Here is an 18838-nt window from a genome sequence, read left to right on the forward strand (position 1 = left end):
GCTGCATGTGTGAATGGTAACATTAATTAACATTATAATCTCATAAGGGCCTGGCTGTGGCACAGCTGGCTAGTAACCAGCTGCAATAAATAACTACTGACCGAAAGGTCATGAGTTTGAAGCCTGGGTCGGGTTAAGCCCCCGACCATTAAATAGCCGGGCTTGCTGTTTACCTAAGCAGCCCGAAAGACAGTTGCATCTGTCAACTAGGACATTTAGGTATGCTTTATGCGGGAGGCTAATTTAACTAATTTACAACACCATAAAACTGACAGCAGCATGTGGAAAGGAATGAGGAAGTACAGCACTCAGTGTCACTTGTGGATGATGAAGCAACAGCTCCCCCTGTGGCCGGAATCGAGCATACTCTCATGAAGCTGGAAATGTTAAAATTGCCTCTGTGTGTGTCTATGCTGTATGTTGTTTGTCTGATGGCATTGAATGTTTGCCATATATATGTTCATTGTAATCTGTCCTGAGTCCCCTTCGGAGTGAGATGGGTGGAATATAAATACTGTAAATAAATAAATAAGTTCTGGCCAATTTATCACATCTCCATTTTGGTTCCCAGTCAGCATCACATCATTTTAATAACTCCTTCCACTATTTATATAGTTAGCTACACTTAGGCTTTAGGCAGCATCTTTCTTCTTGCTTTTTTCCCCCCAATGACTATCATTAAAACAGAACACAAGTTTTGCCTTTTTATGTCTATTTGCACATGTGGCCTGCTTAAAAAGGTCTGCTCCTAGGCACTTTACTCCATCTATGAAGTAGACTTAAATCTATCAAAGCTTATGCTACTCACTTCTTTTTCTCTCAAAGATTCTACAAGAGCTCCTAAAAATACTTCCATATCTATTAGGGCCTCCGGTAGTTCAGCACATTAAAGCAATGAGCTTCTGAACTTGTGGACCGAAAGGTTGCAGGTTCGAATCCGGGGAGCGGAGTGAGCGCCTGCTTTTAGCCCCATCTTCTGCCACCGTAGCAGTTCAAAAACATGCAAATGTGAGTAGATCGATAGGCACCGCTCCGGCGGGAAGGTAAGGGCGCTCCATGCAGTCATGCCAGCCACATGACCTTGGAGGTGTCTGTGGACAATGCCGGCTCTTCAGCTTAGAAATGGAGATGAGCACCAACCCCAGGAGTCGGACACAACTGGACTTAATGCCAAGGGAAAACCTTTACCTTTACTATCTATCAAAGTCATCCTAAATTTCCAAGCATGGGGAATATTACACAGACTGGCAGTTTTTTAAAGACTGATTCCTTGATCAGTTGAATTGAGGATTAAACAGCTTTTGCTTTAGCCAGAAAGCTTTATCAGGCAACGAGCCTAAGATTATTTCATGGTTATTTAAGGCCGTTACTGATGTGTGTTTGTCTTCCTTTTGCTTTCAGAATATGAATGAAGCTTCTTCCTTGCTCAGTGCCACTTGTGACACATTTATCACGACACTTGAAGAATGTGTGAAAATAGCAAATGCCAAGTTTAAGCCAGAGATGTTTCAGCTGCCTCATCCTGACCCCTTAGTTTCTCCTGTGTCACCTTCACCTGTACAGATGGTTGGACATTCTTTTGCATCATATTTTCCTGGGGGCTTGAGGAGGTTTGGGAGGGAATGGTGGGCTAAAGTCAGATGCCTAGGTTCTACCAGCACAACGTAGCCAACTAAAGTCAAGGAATTGATCTTTTTCTAAGAATAACAACAAGCTGTAGTATTTACTGGGAAGTAAGATTGGTTTCACGCACTACATTTTAAATGTATGTGTTTGGAAATATCTGGTGCCATCAACATCTGATGGGAAACTTGCACTTTTTCACGTACTTGATAATAAACCCATTAGTGGCCAATAAACTCAAATGCATCTGTGAACAAAGCATGCTTATTATTTATTACATATTTTTATCCTACCCTTTCTTAAATAAGGCCAGACCAGCATCTAGGATCCCTTTGTAGTTTTAGCATTCCAAAAACATCACGAGATGTGTTAGGCTGATAGGTGAAAGTCTCACAGAAAGTTTTGTGTCTTGAGTAGGAACTCGAACTTGAATTTCCTCAACTCCAAATATCCTAACCATTAGATATCCTAACATATTGGTTTAGGATTGTTTTGTAAAATCAAATTAAAGTCATTTGGGAATGGGGCTGAATAGTCAGTGGAAAATAGTGTGCACCAGCCATGTGTTAAAGCCTTTAACAGCATGTCTACAGGGAAGCACTAGAAAAGCATGAATGAACTCTGCAAGAAACAAATCTTCACAGAGCTTTTCCTTCTTTGGCTCATATTGCAGTGGAGACCACTGGCTTGAATTAAGTCTTTGCTTCTGCCAAAGAAGCATCCATTGAGCAGAGTTGCAGCCGGGATGCTCCTGTTGATGAAATTGCATGAGAGGAGACATGATCACTTCTCTAGTCTCACTGCTGTTCCTTGTGGTACTCTGAGATCTGAAAGGGGAGCCAGCCAAAATTGTCTCCTTTTTCTCTTCTGCTGGTTTCAAAAGCCTTCCATGGATGGAAAAGCCATTCTTCAATGACAGCAAATACTGGATCCAATCCAAAGGCACTAACATAGAGTGCATCTATGTTGTAGAATTAATGAATGCAGTTTGACAGCCATGGCTCAATGCTGTGGATTCATGGGAGTTACAGTTTTGCAAAGTTTTTAGCCTTCCCTTCCAAAGAGTCCTGGTACTACAGCTTCCAAGATTCCATAGCATTGAGCCATGGCAGTTAAAGTGGTGTCAAAGTGCATTAATTGTACAGTGTAGACACACTCTGACGATAGGCAACTTGTGCTTCTCTCTTGTCACTATTAGCTACGCTCACCAAAGCAGATAGATGTTGCAATGCAATAAAATCTCAAAGTTGCTAATCCCTGCTTTGATTATCCAAAATATTGTTTTGTCCTCATAGCATATGCTTTTTAAGGGACTCCTTGTAACTGTTAAACAGAATATTGAGAGCAGCATCAAAGATCAGTGTAGCTGCTGTTCAGCTATGTTCAGAATTTGGAGGAAATAAAATGTAATTTGTGTACATGCATGTCTGTATAATAGTATTCAATTACATTCTTCAAAAACTACAAACTGTCATGTAAACATTCAGGGACTGTATAATAACTTGTTTTATTTCTTAAATTATTCTTTAGATGAAACGTTCTGTTAGCCACCCAGGTACTTGTTATCCTGAAAGGTAAGCCAAAGAGAGAGAGAGAGAGAGAGAGAGAGAGAGAGAGAGAGAGAGAGAATATGCATATTTCCAAAGTGTGAGAACCAAAGAAATGGTATAAGAAATGTTTTGTAATGTCCCTCACATTATCGACATTTTATCTCTGCCAAAAGTGATTCACAGTATGTTGCCCACATGTAGTCCCACTGCAGTGTGTTTTGTGATGGGAAAATGTATTTTTGTTTACCTAATTATATGCAATATAATGAAAAGTTAATATGTGAGTATTCATATTCCCCTTACAAATCCACCTGAAAATATTGCTGTTTTAATACCTGGGAATTAGAAGAGTAGTAATTACATGTAATCATTCAACATTCCCTTATGCGTTGATCCAGAGGCCTGCAAAATCAAGGACCATTAAAACAACATGCTGGTGGGGTTTTTTTTTAGGAATTTGAAATTCTAGATTGAAAAATGATCTTAGATGTGATCTTTTTTTAGAACTTGCTTTGATATTTTTATTTTCTAATGTGTGGCTAAGATGCCTTTTTGGAATAAACAGTAAAAAAGCTGAAATCTTCTAATAGACTTTCAATACACTTTAATTCCTTGATATGAAACACAAAAAATCAGTTCAAAAGCACTAAAAGATAACATAGATAACTGTGTAACATGATTTTTGTTCCTGTCATTTCCTAATTGGTTTTATCATAAAACATGGAAAAAGTTTATTAAACTGCACAAAGGTTTCCTTATTTTCATTAGGGAAAATTACAAATGAAGTGCCTAGACTGAAGGAAATAATAGTACTACCCTCAGCCACAAAAACGATGTTTCTGAAGTATAACAATTACTTTCAAAGTACTGCACAATTACATAGGAAATAACACTTTCAAACCAGGAACAGAAAATGTTTCAAATTTTGTTACATAGTGTAATCAAAACTAAGTTAACAACTGAATTGTCAGTCCTGAGAGAGAATGATTGGAAGTTCAACAATTCGGTAGAGAACTGTGGAGGGTATGGCATTGTTTTTGTGCTTTTTGAATTCTGTAACCAAAAATACTCGCACATTAAAAAACATCTATAATATTGAAAAAAGTTTTTCATCACAGAACTGTGTGATTGGCAGTGAGTCATCCAGTTATCCCTCAAGGCAGTTTGGTTGAGCAGAGTAATGCTTAGGACAAGGTTTCTCCATATACCTACATACTCCACTCCACTATCAGCCCTTTTATGTAGGGCTGGCAACTTAATCTATGGATCATGTTAGAGCTGTCGCTTATTTATTTATTTATTTATGACATTTCTACCACACCTTTCTCTACCCTGAAAGGGACTCAAGGCAAATATGTGTACATGGGAATTTAAAAATGTTTTCAGTACTTTGTGTGTTTGTTTGGGTGGCTGGGCTAGGCAGATTCAGTGGGACTACAGCTTTTTAGGAAGGCTTTTTTTCTAATATCCCCAGCTGCAATGAAAATATCATTCTTTATTCTAATATTGCAGTTTGGAGAAAAAGGTGTTCATGCCAGTGCGATATTTACTTCACCAAGACAAACTGTAATGTATGTTTTGTCCAAATTGTAACCGGGGAGGAAAGGATCTCTTTAGAAATCGCCTCCTGCCCCATCTAGTATCAAATAATCTTGAATCCTAAGATGTTTCTATCCAGTAATTGAATGCAGTAACTATTAGGCCCTCAGCAAAATGACTATAGGCATTCTTCCTCTGTCTCATCAATTTTTTCTGCAGTATATTTGAGAAACATTCTGTTATGTATCAAATAAATGATATGCAATAGTAGAATGAGCTTAATTAACAAGAGAATAACAAGTCTTTAAAGCCTTTAGTAAAATGTGTGACTGTTGCATTTTTTTTAGGAGTGGTCATTTCACGAAAGAACCAATTTCATCTTCCCATCGATTGTCACAAAAATGTAGAAGAGCCGTGTCTGATGCAGGACCATCTATAGATATTCCCCTTGAAGATACAGACAGTAAGTTATATTTATATACTAGTTTGGGGACCTGGTGGTGCCCAGGTCATTTGAGAAAGGCATTGTTTGCCTGTGTTCCAAGTGTAGTCTAGATCAAATGTCAGCTGGGTTCAGTGAGTGGGGGTGAACTACAACTCCCATATGCAAGTCCCATCGTCGATGGACCGTCCCCCTCCAAACAGCACCAGGATGTAGAGTGAGTCATGGTGGCTCTATGTGTAAAGTTTGGTCTTGATCAGTCATTGGTGGGGGTTTCAGTGGTCTCAGGAAGCGAATGAAGGTACTGTAAATCCTATCATCCTTGGTCCATTGTCCCCCGCAGGAGGACATAAAGGGGGTCACGGGGGTTCTGCCTGCCAAATTTGGTCCAATTCCATCACTGGTGGGCAGCACAGTGGTCTGTGGAATTTGAAGCAATTGAAAGTACTGCAAATCCCATCATCTGTGGTCCATCCTACCCCAGATGACACCAGGCGGTAAAGTGCATCATGGGGGTTATGTGTGCTAAGTTTGGGCCAGGTCCATCATTCCTGGCAGTCACAGTGACCTGCGGAAGTGGCGGACAATCAGAAAGCTGCCACATACACAGAAATATACAAACATACCCACATACAAACATTGACTTTTATTATCTTTTATTTTATTATATAGATAGATAATATAGATATAGATTATTGACCAAAGAAAAGATAAGGACTCTAATTATAGTAAATCTAAAACGACCAGGATCTTTATAAACAGACTGCAAAATAAACTTACCTACCCCCTTTTTCTTCACTCCTTTCCCATCCCATACTTCCCCAAATACTCCCCCCCACCATCCCTCCACTCCCCTTTCCCATCCCCGTTTACCTTGATTTCTTCTCTCTCTCTTTCATTTTTCCCTCCTCCTCTCCCCCCCCCCCCCCTTTTCCCTTCCCTTTCCCCTTTCTCCCCTTCTTCCTTCTTCTTGACCAGAATCGGAGCAGAAACACACTGGGATTGAATCTTCGCTCTCAGTTTCATAGATCTTTCTTCTTGTTCTTAATTCAGATTTCAGTACTTTCCTCTCATGGCGTAGGACATACTTATTTGTTGATCTTGTGGGTGTTTTTTTACCAACTGTTCAAGCCGTTTTGTATTATTCTGGGTCCATTCGTTTTTCACTTCTGCAGCAGCTGGTGTCTTGGTCATGGCCTGACTGGGCTGGGAAAAATGACAAAACAAAATCATTGTATCAGCTTAAGGGAAAAAAGAAATAGAAGTTTATCAGACTGTAAAATAAACTTACCAACCCCCTTTCTTTTCAGTCCTTTCCCATCCCTTACTTCCCCAAATACTAACCCCCCCCCCCCCATTTTTTCCCATTCCCGTTGAAAAAATTGAAAAAGGGATTTAGGAAAGAGAGTGAAGAAATCAAGGTAGATTTCTTCACTCTCTTTCCTAAATCCCTTTTTCATTTTTCCCTCCTCCTCTCCCCTTATTTGCTCTTCCCTTTCCCCTTCCTCCCCTTCTTCCTTCTTCTTGACCAGAATCGGAGCAGAAACACACTGGGATTGATTCCTCGCTATCAGTTTCATAGATCTTTCTTCTTGTTTTTAATTCAGATTTCAGTACTTTCCTCTCATGGCGTAGGACATACTTCATGTATTTGTTGATCTTGTGGGTGTTTTTTTTTTACCAACTGTTCAAGCAGTTTTGTATTATTCTGAGTCCATTCATTTTTCACTTCTGCAGCAGATGGTGTCTTGGTCATGGCTTGACTGGGCTGGGAAAAATGACAAAACAAAATCATTGTATCAGCTTAAGGGAAAAAAGAAATAGAAGTTTATCAAAATGACCATTTTGTTTTCCTCTCCCTATCTTTGTGTCTGTTAACAGAAGCTTGATGTGTAGATAGTAAGCATAGAAAGCACAAACTAAAGTGACATTTTCTCAAAGTGTCAGTCTGCTGTTCAATACAGGGAGGAGACCTGTAAAAAGTTCTGTAACCTTTTTGTAAGGTTCTTCTTGCAGGCGTAGAGAACAATGCAAATACGTTTTCATTAGAAATATGCAAATAAAATAAAATATGTGAGACACTCAAATGGGTGGACCAGGCCATTCATTGTATAATGTATACATATAAATCTTACCTTAACGTTTTTCATGTGTTTCGCTGAAATGTAGAGTATAGATATACCAACAACTGCGACGAGTAGCACTGCACCACGAATAAACAACTTCTCTAGGGTCTTTTCTGAAATGTCTAAGCCAAAAACACCACAGACATTAGATGGCTCTCTTTTCAACAGTTGCTCTTGTTCCTGTGATGGCAAATCAAAGCCAGTTGTTGCCTAGGCTGGTTTTCCATAACTGAGAACATTTTGCAGTTCCCAAAAGAAGCATATAAGAACAGCCTCCAAAAACCATCCTTGCTGTATGATAGTCATCCAGAAGTACTTGTTAGAGAAGCTTCAATATGAGAACATCAGGCACGGAGAAATTCTATGAGGGTCACAAAGGTTTCCTGATCTTTATAAGAAGTGGGAGCAGCCCAAGAGAGAGAGAGAGAGAGAGAGAGAGAGAGAGAGAGAGAGAGAGAAAATTATTTCACATATTTACATATTGCTATTTGTAAATGACAAACAGTTTAGGAAAGTATGTTGATATCTTACAAATCATGTTTTTTTAAAAAGGCTTTCATGAGATACCGTATGTTGGCCATACCCCTCAGCTAAGTTGGGCAAAACACCCAGGTCCCCGGATATAGACACCTTTAACATCTCCAGGGCGACCAGTCAGGAAAACATACCAAGAATTCTGCCCCATGTCCAAAGGATTTTACAGAGCCAGAGCTCTCCGCGTTTCAAGGTCATTTCCGTTTGCCCTCACCCTGGTTGCGTAAACACAGGTGAGGGTTTCCGTTCCTGGCTCACCCCACAAAGGGGTGCCTTAGGTGTACACCAAATGTAAACCTATGGCTGCTTTCCGCCACAGATTAGGTGTAAGTGTCCACTTTACCCCTATCCCCTACCAGGCTCCAAAGCGGCTTTAATGTCCCTTTACAAGTCACCTAGGAATTGGTGATTGCCTGTATCTTTTTAAAAAAATAATTTTTATTGCAAGATTTGTAAGCAACAGTGTTACATTTTCTTTAACATATATATATCTTTTTCTTGATACAATAAAAACCAAATTGACTGCTAAGGATGATTAGGGAAAGGGGAGGAGGGGGGGGGTCCGGCGGGGAATACGAGGGGAGGGGAAGGAGCAGGAGGAGAAAAAAAAGGGAGAGAGAAAAAGAATGGTTAATAAAAAAAACAACAAAAAACAACCCCCCCCCAAAAAAAACTATAAACACAGTTGCTATAATTTTCCTACTACTTCCAGGGTCCGTACTGCAAATCCCATCATCCGTGGCCCATCCTACCACAAATGGAACCAGGCCATAAAGTGCATCATGGGAGTTAAGTGTGCCAAGTTTGGGCCAGGTCCGTCATTTTTGGTGGTCATAGTGGCCTGTGGAAGTGGCAGCAAGTCAGAAAGCTGCCACATGCCCACATACAAACACTCCTGGAAGTCCCATCATCCATAGTCCAAACTATTCCAAACTGGACCAGGATGTAGAGTGGGTAATCGGGGCTGTGTGCCAAGTTTGGTACTGACTGGTTGTTGGTGGGAGTCGCAGTGCTTTCAGAAAGTGAGTGAAGGTATTGCAGGCCCCATTGTCCATGGTCCATCCACCTCCAAACTGCACGAGGGTGTAGAGTGGGTTGTTGTGGCTCTGTATGCCATGTTTGGTCTTGATCATTCACTGGTGGGGGTCGCAGTGGTCTCTGGAAGTGAGTGAAGGTATTGTAATTCCCATCATTCATGGTCCATCATTCTCCAAACCGCACCAGGTTATAGAGTGGGTCATGGGTGGTCTGTGTGCCAAGTTTGGTCTTGATCAGTCATTTGTGGCAGTTGTAGTGATCTCAGGAAGTGAGTGAAGTTACTGCAAGTCCCACTATCCTTGGTATGGCATTCCCCAAACTGCACCAGAATGTAAAGGGGGTCACGGGGGTTCTGTCTGCCAAGTTTGGTGCAGTTCCGTCAATAGTGGGCGCTGCATGGTCTGTGGGAGCCAAGCAATTGAAAGTACTGCAAATCCCATCATCCGTGGTCCATCCTCCTCCAAACGGCACCAGGACAGAATGGGTCATGGGGGTTATGTGTGCCAAGTTTGGGCCAGGTCCGTCATTCGTGGCGGTCACAGTGGCCTGTGGAAGGGGTAGCCAATCAGAAAGTTGCCACATACACTGCCGCATACCCACATACATACAAACATTCACTTTTATTATATATAGATAGATAGATATAGATAGATATAGATATATAGATATAGATGTATTATGTGTTCCCTGTTCTTGAAGTAGAAGCCCACTTGGAGCAGGGTCATGATCTTTGCTAGAGTAACAGTGAATACAGAGATTACAGAAAGGGCAAAATGTTTTTGGTGACATAGGTATGTGCAACCTGAGGTTAGGCATGCACATTCTTTGGTGGATAGTGCAGAAGGCATTATTCATTACCTCCTTGCAAACTATCCACCCACTCCCTACAGATAGCTTGTAAGTACCTGGGCGGCCAAGATTGTATAGTAGCCATGGGCAGAGAAGTTCCATAGCTGCAACTACTTATGACTGCATGGGAAAAGAAAGTTTAGTCACTTAAGATCTTGGAGGATGACCTCAGCACAAGGTTGTGGTAGATGTACACTCTTTCTGTTAGATGTATAATTGTAGCCACAGCTTCTTGCATTGTACTGATGAAATAGGGTGCTAATGGCCTGGCATTTTGCCCTTTGAAGCATTTCAGAGTGGATTCAAATGTTACTTTCCAAAGACTTGCACAAGAAATGGTAGTGATTTAATGAGAAAGGATATCCACAGGAACTGTGTTACAAAACGAAGTTCTCTGTGGTCAGTGCAGGAATAATGAAGCTTTTGATTCTGTATTTGTTGTGGTGAAATAAAAAACACAATATTGATGGAACAGGGCCTGTGCTTTACTGTATTCAGAAATTTTTCATGCCGAAGTGTAAGTCTTTGTGTATTGTTTGTTAGTAGTAGTTAGTAGGGAGGAGCCCCAGTGGCGCAGCGGGTTAATCTGCTGAGCTGCTGAACTTGCTGACTGAAAGGTCGGCGGTTCGAATCTGGGGAGTGGGGTAAGCTCCCGGTGTTAGCCTCAGCTTCTGCCAACGTAGCAGTTCAAAAACATGCAAATGTGAGTAGATCGATAGGTACCGCTCCGGCGAGAAGGTAATGGCACTCCATACAGTCATGCCAGCCACATGACCTTGGAGGTGTCTACGGACAACGGTGGCTCTTCGGCTTAGAAATGGAGATGAGCACCAAGCCCCAGAGTCAGACACAACTAGACTTAATGTCAGGGGGAAACGTTTACCTTTATCTAGTTAGTAGGGGGCTACTTCATGCTTTCTTGGAAGAACGATTTGTTTTACTAATGTGGAGAATCAGGTGAGATAAATGCAGAGGAGAGTCAGCTATTTGAAGGGAATCCTTGACACCTCTCACCCTCTAATTTCCCTTTCCTTCTCATGCCTCTCTCTTTTTCATCAGACTAGAAGTAAGCCTAAGAATAAAATTATTATGGGGAGAAATACACCCCCCCCCTTAAAAATATCCTCACTCACAAAAATATTTAAATGTAACTTCTTTCTTTCTATTGATTTATCATCTACAAATTTGTTACCTTAGCAAATGCATATTTGTTTGTCATAGTATCACAACGTTCTTTTGGCTTCTTCTAGTGAGGGATGAATACTATTAGAAGTAAGACCCTTATATCCATGGGGGATATGTTTCCGGCCAAAACGTGGTTACTGGAAACTGTGGATATGACCGATTACCATTAAATTACCTGACTTCCAGTCCCAGCATCTCATAGAGTTGCTTTGGAGCAGTGGTTCTCAAGCTATGGGTCCCCAGATATTTTGGCCTACAACCAGGGCCAGCCCTAGGTAATTTTCAAGTGTAGGTGAGCAGAATTTTCCCCCCTCCAAACCAATCACTGAAAAATAAAAGCGTTAGATAAGCGAAAAGGTTGGATAATGAGGGTTTAAGGAAAAGCCTATTAAACATCAAATTACATTAAGATTTTACACATTAAGCACCAAAACATCAAGTTTTACAACAAATCAACAGAAAAAGCAGTTCAATACATGGTAATGTTATGTAGGAATAACTATATTTGCGAATTTAGCACCAAACATTGAACAGGGATATAGGGCAGTGTGGACTTCGATAACCCAGTTCAAAGCAGATATTGTGGGTTATTCTGCCTTGATATTCTGGATTATATGGCTGTGTGGAAGAGCTCTGAGGGACCTTCCACACAGCCATATAACCCAGAAGATCAAGGCAGATAATTAAAAGGCCACAGAAAGGGAATCTGGCCCCGGTATTAAAAAACTCTAAAATCAGGACAATAAATAAAGAACAACACTCTGAAAACAAGGGAAATGCAGACAGTAAACAATCAGGGCCAGCTAACACCTCCCAACCAAGGATGCCTCCAGGGAGGAAGCAGCCAGGCTTTGAATCTGCAAGGCCATTACATGCTAATCAAGCTGCCCAATTGCAACATTCACACTAGTCTCAAACAGACAGCTCTTTCTCCCACCCTATACTTTCCACAGATATATAAACCCCACTTACCTAGCTTCCAAGTTCCAACAGACCTCACAACCTCTGAAAGCCTTGAAGGTGGGCCTGTGCCATCCAGAAGGTCCAGGTGGGTCTGCGCCGGCTGGAAGGCCCAACACGGGTGCCAGAAGGCCCAGTGCGGGCGCCGGAAGGCCCAGCATGGGTGCCAGAAGGCCCAGTGCAGGCACCGGAAGGCCCAGCGTTGCTGCTGGAAGGCCTAGTGTGGCCGCCAGAAAGCCCAGGCAGGCACAGGCTGAAGGAAGGCCCGGAGGAGAAGGAGGCGGGGTGGGGGGGGGGGGTGGCGGCGCCATCCTCCCAGGGGCCTCACTGCGCCCCCGGGACGATGGGGCCACAGGCAAGTGCCTAAATCGCCTCGCGGTTGGACCACCCCAGGCTACAACTGCCAGAAATCCTAACAGCTGGTAAACTGGCTGAGGTTTCTGGGAGTTTTAGGCCAAAACACCTGGGGGTGCACAGGTTGAGATACACTGCTTTGGAGGAGGCAGAGATTCTTAGAAAGGTATCCTCTCTATGAATGTGTTAGGTCAGGGGTCCCCAAACTAAGGCCCGGGGGCCGGATGCGGCCCTCCAAGGTAATTTACCTGGCCCCCGCCCTCAGTTTTATAATATAATAGTTTATATAGTTTTAATAATATAATATATTGTATATACATATAATATTGATAATAATCTTATGTTATGCAATATAATACTAATAGTAATACCATATAATAATATTAATTATATGTTATATATTACATATTATATAATACTATAGTGGTATTGTTCAATATAGTAATATATAATGCTAATATTGTGTTATGCTAATAATATAATATATTGTATGTACATACAGCTGCTCTGAGTCCCCTTCGGGGTGAGAAGGGTGGGATATAAATGTAGTAGATAAATGCAGTAAATAAATAATTAATTTTAGACTTAGGCTCGGCCAAAGTCTGACATGACTTGAAGGCACACAACAACAACAAGAATCCTAATTAACTTGACTATCTCATTGGCCAGTAGCAGGCCCACACTTTTCATTGAAATCCTAATAGGTTTATGTTGGTTAAAATTGTTTTCATTTTTAAATATTGTATTGTTCTTTTGTTGTTGTTGTTGTTCCACTACAAATAAGACATGTGCAGTATATGCATAGGAATTTGTTTTTTTTTTCCAAATGATAATTCGGCCCCTCAACAGTCTGAAAGATTGTGGACCGGCCCTCTGCTTAAAAAGTTTGGGGACCCCTGTGTTAGGTCCTCCCACACAATTCTTTGTAACTTCTGTGGAAAGCATACAGTAGACACAGCAAATTTTTAGAAATACCATTTTCACTCAAATGTGAATATGTGAAATTGCAGATGTGGGTTCCATGGTTACAGGAGTCTTAATGTATCATATAGTTGCTTCAAGGGTTCTTTAGAATTTGATACCTGGTGTTGTTATTTATTTGAAGGATAAAAGAGCCATAATGAGACCCTTTTCCTATCCCTACCCCAGCCTCTACGTTAGACAGGATGGATCCCACTACACCAGAAACTCTGCTTAAGAGTGTCCCAACTTAAGAACATTTTGCATTAAGAGCTGTTCAGCCCAGGTTTAGCTTTGACATAAGAGTAACATTTTGAGTTAAGCTCTAGTGCCAGAGGGAGCGCTGGCACGAGTACAGGCCTTTGGGACTTCAAGAGAGTAGCTTCCATGCCTCGTGCTCTTTTCCACTTTGGGAGATTACTGTCCGCTTTGATCTTGTCTGCTTTGAGGAACTTTGGCTTAGTTGATTTTGTGTGATTTTTATTCCTGGTTTGTTTGGCTTTATGAAGAGAGAGAGGGAGAGAGAGCAAGAGATGTAGGGAGGCTGGAATGAGTCCAGAATGAAGAAAATGATGCTCCTGCCTCTTCACTTTGTGCTCCCTTGTCACAACTTTGTGCTTCTACCTTTTAACGTTGATTTTTCCTTTTTTATTGTTCCATGTGAATGTGCATTTATACATTATTTGACACTTTAAATTAATTCCATCAGATTGCTGGCTAACTTCACCTCATGGCAGCTATGACATATTTTAAGTGAACACCTATTATAGCCATTTCTAATGTATTTTAATTGTCTTACAGGGTATATGTTTTAATGTTAAAACATGTTATTAGCGTTATCATGACTTTTGGATTATTTTATGTTGTTTTAATTCTTTTGCTACAAGTGTACTGTTGTGTATTACTTTGGTTTTTGATGTGTTTGTATTATTTTGGGCATGGAATGTTTGCCTTTTTTTTGGTATGTAGTCCCTTCTGAGTCCCTTCTGGGAGAGAGGGTCGTCTAGAAATAAAGTTTTATTATTATTATTATTATTATTATTATTATTATTATTATTATTAACCCAAAGACAGAGTATGACACAGCAAAGAGATATATATGCTGGATTTCGTATCACAGAGTCACAAGTTGAACATTTCCCAAGCATCTAGGACTGTGTGATGTATTTTCGGATGATGCGCACAGATCCCAGTAAGGTGGCCTTCTGCAGTTGACAGATCGTAATTTTGTCTATTATTTCCAAATGACGGCTGAGATCTTTTGGCGCAGCACCCAGTGCGCCAACTACCACTGGGACCGCCTATACTGGTTTATGCTAGAGCCTTTGCAGTTGGATTTTGAGGTTCTGATAACAGTTGAGGTTTTCTTGTTGTTTTTCATCAATTCGACTGTCACCAGGTATGGCGGCATCAATAATCCCAACTTTTTTCTTTTCCGTGAGGTTTGGTGTATTGTGTTTCAAAACTTTGTCAGTCCCACAGTATTTTGTGTGTTCATTTTCCACACCTTTGCAGGTTTGTGATCCCACCAGTTCTTTACTACTGGCAGATGGTACTTGTGGCATAAGTTCCAATGAATCATTTGGGCCACATAGTTGTGCCTGTTTGTTGTCTGTCTGTGCAATTTTCTTACAGCAGCTGAGGATATGATCAATGGTTTCATCAGCTTCCTTGCACAGTCTGCACTTTGAGTCATTATCTGATTTCTTTTATCTTAGCCTTAATTGCATTTGTTCTGATGGCTTGCTCCTGAGCTGCAATAATCAGGCCTTCTGTCTCCTTCTTCAGTGTTCCATTGGTGAGCCATAACCAGGTCTTCTCCTTATCAACTTTTCCTTCAGTTTTGTCAAGAAACTGTCCATGCAATGTTTTGTTGTGCCAGCTGTCAGCTCTAGTTTGTAGTGCAGTTTTCTTGTACTGATTCTTTGTCTGCTGTGCTTTGAGAAGTTTCCAATTATTGACTTCAATCAAAGCAGGTTCTTCACTTTCCTTTACATATTTTGCCAGTGCATGTTTTTCTTTTTCGACTGCTTGATTTACTTGTAAAAGTTCTCTGTCACCAGACCTTCTAGGCAGATATAGCCGGTCAACATCACTGTGAGGATGCAGTGAATGATGAATGGTCATGAGTTTTCTTGTTTTTCTGTCCAAATTGTCCAGTTCCACCTGCATCCAGTTTATGATGCCAGCAGTATATCTTATGACAGGTATGGCCCAGGTGTTTATGGCCTTGATGGTATTGCCTCCATTGAGCTTGCTTTAGAGAATTTTTCTGACCCTTTGACTATATTCTTTGTTGATCACAGTTTTTACATTTTCATGTTTGTTATTGTTATTATTATTATTATTATTATTAGTAGTAGTAGTAGTAGTAATAGTAGTAGTAGTAGTTATTTATAAAGTACATCTCGGACGAATGGAATTAATAATATATATGTTTTTAAGGTTTTTATAATGTGTTTTAACAATGTTATTAATGGATCTGTTTATATTGTTTTGTTTTTATGATTGTATTTTGGGCATTAAATTTTGCCAATTTTTGTAAGCCGCCCTAAGTCCCCTCGGGTGAGAAGGGCAAGGTATAAATGTTGTAAATAAATAAATAAATAAATAAATAAATAATACATTTTCTAACATAACAAAAAAAGGAGGGCTGAGGGGCCAAAATGGATTAATGGCATTCCAGTGGGAAAAATCATTTTGAGATAAGAATATTTTGAATTAAGAGCTTGGTCGTGGAAAGAATCAAACTCTTAAGTCAAGGTATCACTGTAAATGGGTGCAAGATGTAGTCAAGTACAGATGACTGAATGGGGCCTTTTCCGGGGATACCATTAACAAGATGTGCTTTGACCCATCTCTTCTTAGGACCAGCATCCTGTTCCAGAGATACTCTAAACGGAGACCTGGCACCTCCAGCAGTCCTTCCTGAAACCTCCTTACCATTATGCGATTCTAAAAAAGAACCAGAGCTTGAAGAGACTCTTCCGCCTACTTTCTGAAGACACGAAGGGAACAACTTTCTCTATGTACCGCTATGCAAACACTGCTGGGATTATGTGGCTGTGGGGGAGTGGTTCTTGTGAGAAGGATTTCTCTGCACTTTATAGAGTCATGTAAAATGAAACAAAAAAAACCTTTGAAGTGTATTTTATCTTTATATAGTTTATTCGCAAGAGTATTTTCCTAAAACAAACAAAAAAATCAGTTTGTGCGTTTTTACTAGATAGGTATGTACCTTTGTAAACGTCGCTCTTCTTTTTACAAAGTGGGATAGTCTAAACCTTGATATAAAGGTTTCAGATTTGGATCAGGGGCAGCTTGTGCCATAGTTAGGGCTGATGATATGATGACATAGTAATAGTTCTGTCAGTTATATTATTTTTTAAAATTTTTGGTACAAATCCATGTCTCACTGAACTCAGTGGCAATGCTACTATTTTCTTTTTTTATGACACATTGTATTTTGGTGGTACTTTCCCATGCATTGAAATTGAGACTGTATTTCTAAAGTTATGGCTTGTTGGTGATTATTGTTTCTCTCTTTTTAAAAGCAGCAGTGTACAAAAGTTCGCTATCTGGAATTTCAGTGCACCTTAATTTTTTTTTCATTTCCATGGGACAAGTGTAGGCTAAGGGTACAGTTCAACCAAAAACAAGCACCTTTTACATCAGTTGGATTTAATGAGATCATTTTTTTATACAGTGAAGTAAGTGGAAATTTGTTTAGCTGTATGTAAATCTTGCCCTTAAATGCTTGAATTCTCGAATTTTTCTTTCAACTCCTGTATTTTTCCAAATTGCACTCAGAACCAAGTCAATCAAAAATAATGGATAAAATGTGCAGTATTTTTTAAAAAGAAAGAATATAAATTATGTGATCACAAAGCATTCTACAACACGTGTGTAAAGATATTTTTACATTTTAAAATGTATTCTTTTTGCATACTAGTCATTTGTTGGGATGTGGAGCAGATATGTGGAGACAGGCTTAGTTCTTGTTGGAGTAGGTTTTCATAAACAAATACACTCCTATCAATGTTTGTTTTGTTTAAGACTTCTGGGAATCATTCAACCAAAGCGAAGCATTTCATAATCTAGTGGGTTTTACTGGAAGATTAAAGTATAGGTGTATCTTCTCCTGTTCACACAATGAGACTAAGGAGCACCTATCTTTGGCTGGATTCTGCTCTTTTAGTTAAACTATGCTTGTTTTTTGTGTTGTCGAAAGCTTTCGTGACCGGAATCACTGGTCTGCTGTGAATTTTCCAGGCTGCACGGCAACGTTCCAGAAGCATTATCTCCTGATGTTTTGCCCCCATCTATTACAAGCATCCTCAGAGATGGTGAGGTCTGTTGGAAACTAGGCAAGTGGGGTTTATATATCTGTGGAAGGTCCAGGGAGGGAGAAGGAACTGTTGTCTGCAAGTGTGAATGTTGCAATTGGCCACCTTGATTAACATTGAATGGCCTTGCAGCTTCAAAGCCTGGCTGCTTCCTGCCTGGGGGAATCCTTTGTTGGGAGGTGTTAGCTGGCCCTGATTGTTTCATATCTGGAATTGCCTCCAACAGACAAGAGTTCTTTCTCCCACCTTGGACATTCCATAGATATATTTTCAACAGACCTCACAACCTCTGAGGCTGCCTGTCATAGATGTGGGCGAAACGTCAGGAAAAAATGCTTCTGAAACATGGCCATACAACCCAGAAAACTCACAGCAACCCTATGCTTGTTTTTTTGTTTTTTTGCCAATTTATTAATTTAACACTGGTTTCTAAGATCTGCTCTTAAGCTGAGATTGTAATGTATTCATATTTGCTGCTGCATATTTATTTATGACATATTTATACCAAAGGAGGGCAGTGGTTTTTATCGTTGTGAATCCTGTAACTTGGAAAATACCCTTCATATACAGCAACATTCTTCTTGCAAATCCAGTGTCAAATCTGAATGTGTCTCTAACAGAGCTGAGAACTGAGCTGTGACTAGAGAATGAACCATTTAATCTTGCCACCTCTTCTTGTTCTTTATGGGCCTCATTCAGCAGAAATCTTTTCCATGCAGGCTCTATTTATTTTGTGGGGTTTCTTTATTTTCTGAAGCTTTTTTGTTGCAAGAGCAAAGATAACATAGGCAGCTCAGCTATGAGCAAGGTTTGCACAGATGTTTTCAGACAGATTGTGCCCAAAGTTCTTAGTGTTTCGAAATGTATTTTTGTTTGTTTGTTTGTTTTTGTATAAACTTTGGGATATATTTGGTATATGTCTTGACCATGAAGCACTTTTTAAAAAATAAAATAAAATAAACAACCTTTTCTTTTACAAAAGAGGTTACTTAAGTGTTTGGTAAATAAATCCAGTTTTTACACGGAATCATGCAGAATTCTTTGTTTTTGGTCATATCTTTCACTTTAGGGTATACATAGACACTGTAGTTTTAGTTTACAAAACATAATCGAGGAACAGATAATGTTTGACCCTCCATATGCTTTAGGGTCCACTGCTATTTAATCATATTGGGTGGTATTGATGGAAAGTGAAGGGGAAAACATGACTGTATTATTTTCATATTTATTTATATCCCGCTTTCCTCTCTGAAAAGAGACTCAAAGCGACTAAACATCTGGACAAAGTTTTGTGACCATGGAGTATATAAATAGCTATACAAATGAAACTTT

At 40.1% G+C, this 18838-nt stretch overlaps 1 protein-coding gene across 6 annotated transcripts in view; it reads left to right on the forward strand.

The window, feature by feature from the left end:
* The window catches only part of plekha3 (pleckstrin homology domain containing A3), a 42262-nt gene extending 23729 nt beyond the window's left edge, over window positions 1–18533 (forward strand). For 5 of the 6 annotated variants that reach the window (XM_003225684.3, XM_062969132.1, XM_062969133.1 and 2 more), the window contains 4 exons: window positions 1402–1566; window positions 3154–3197; window positions 5060–5175; window positions 16029–18533. In XM_003225684.3, the coding sequence (XP_003225732.1) occupies window positions 1402–1566; window positions 3154–3197; window positions 5060–5175; window positions 16029–16162 (459 nt within the window). In that variant the 3' untranslated portion in view covers window positions 16163–18533. Of the gene's footprint in view, window positions 1–1401; window positions 1567–3153; window positions 3198–5059; window positions 5176–15320; window positions 15368–16028 lie in introns of all 6 variants that reach the window. The other variant, XM_062969135.1, reaches the window with a different exon arrangement.
* The last annotated feature ends 305 nt before the right edge of the window (window positions 18534–18838 follow it).

The sequence above is a fragment of the Anolis carolinensis genome, chromosome 1 (assembly GCF_035594765.1).
Source record: "Anolis carolinensis isolate JA03-04 chromosome 1, rAnoCar3.1.pri, whole genome shotgun sequence".
In the NCBI taxonomy this organism is placed as follows: domain Eukaryota; kingdom Metazoa; phylum Chordata; class Lepidosauria; order Squamata; family Dactyloidae; genus Anolis; species Anolis carolinensis.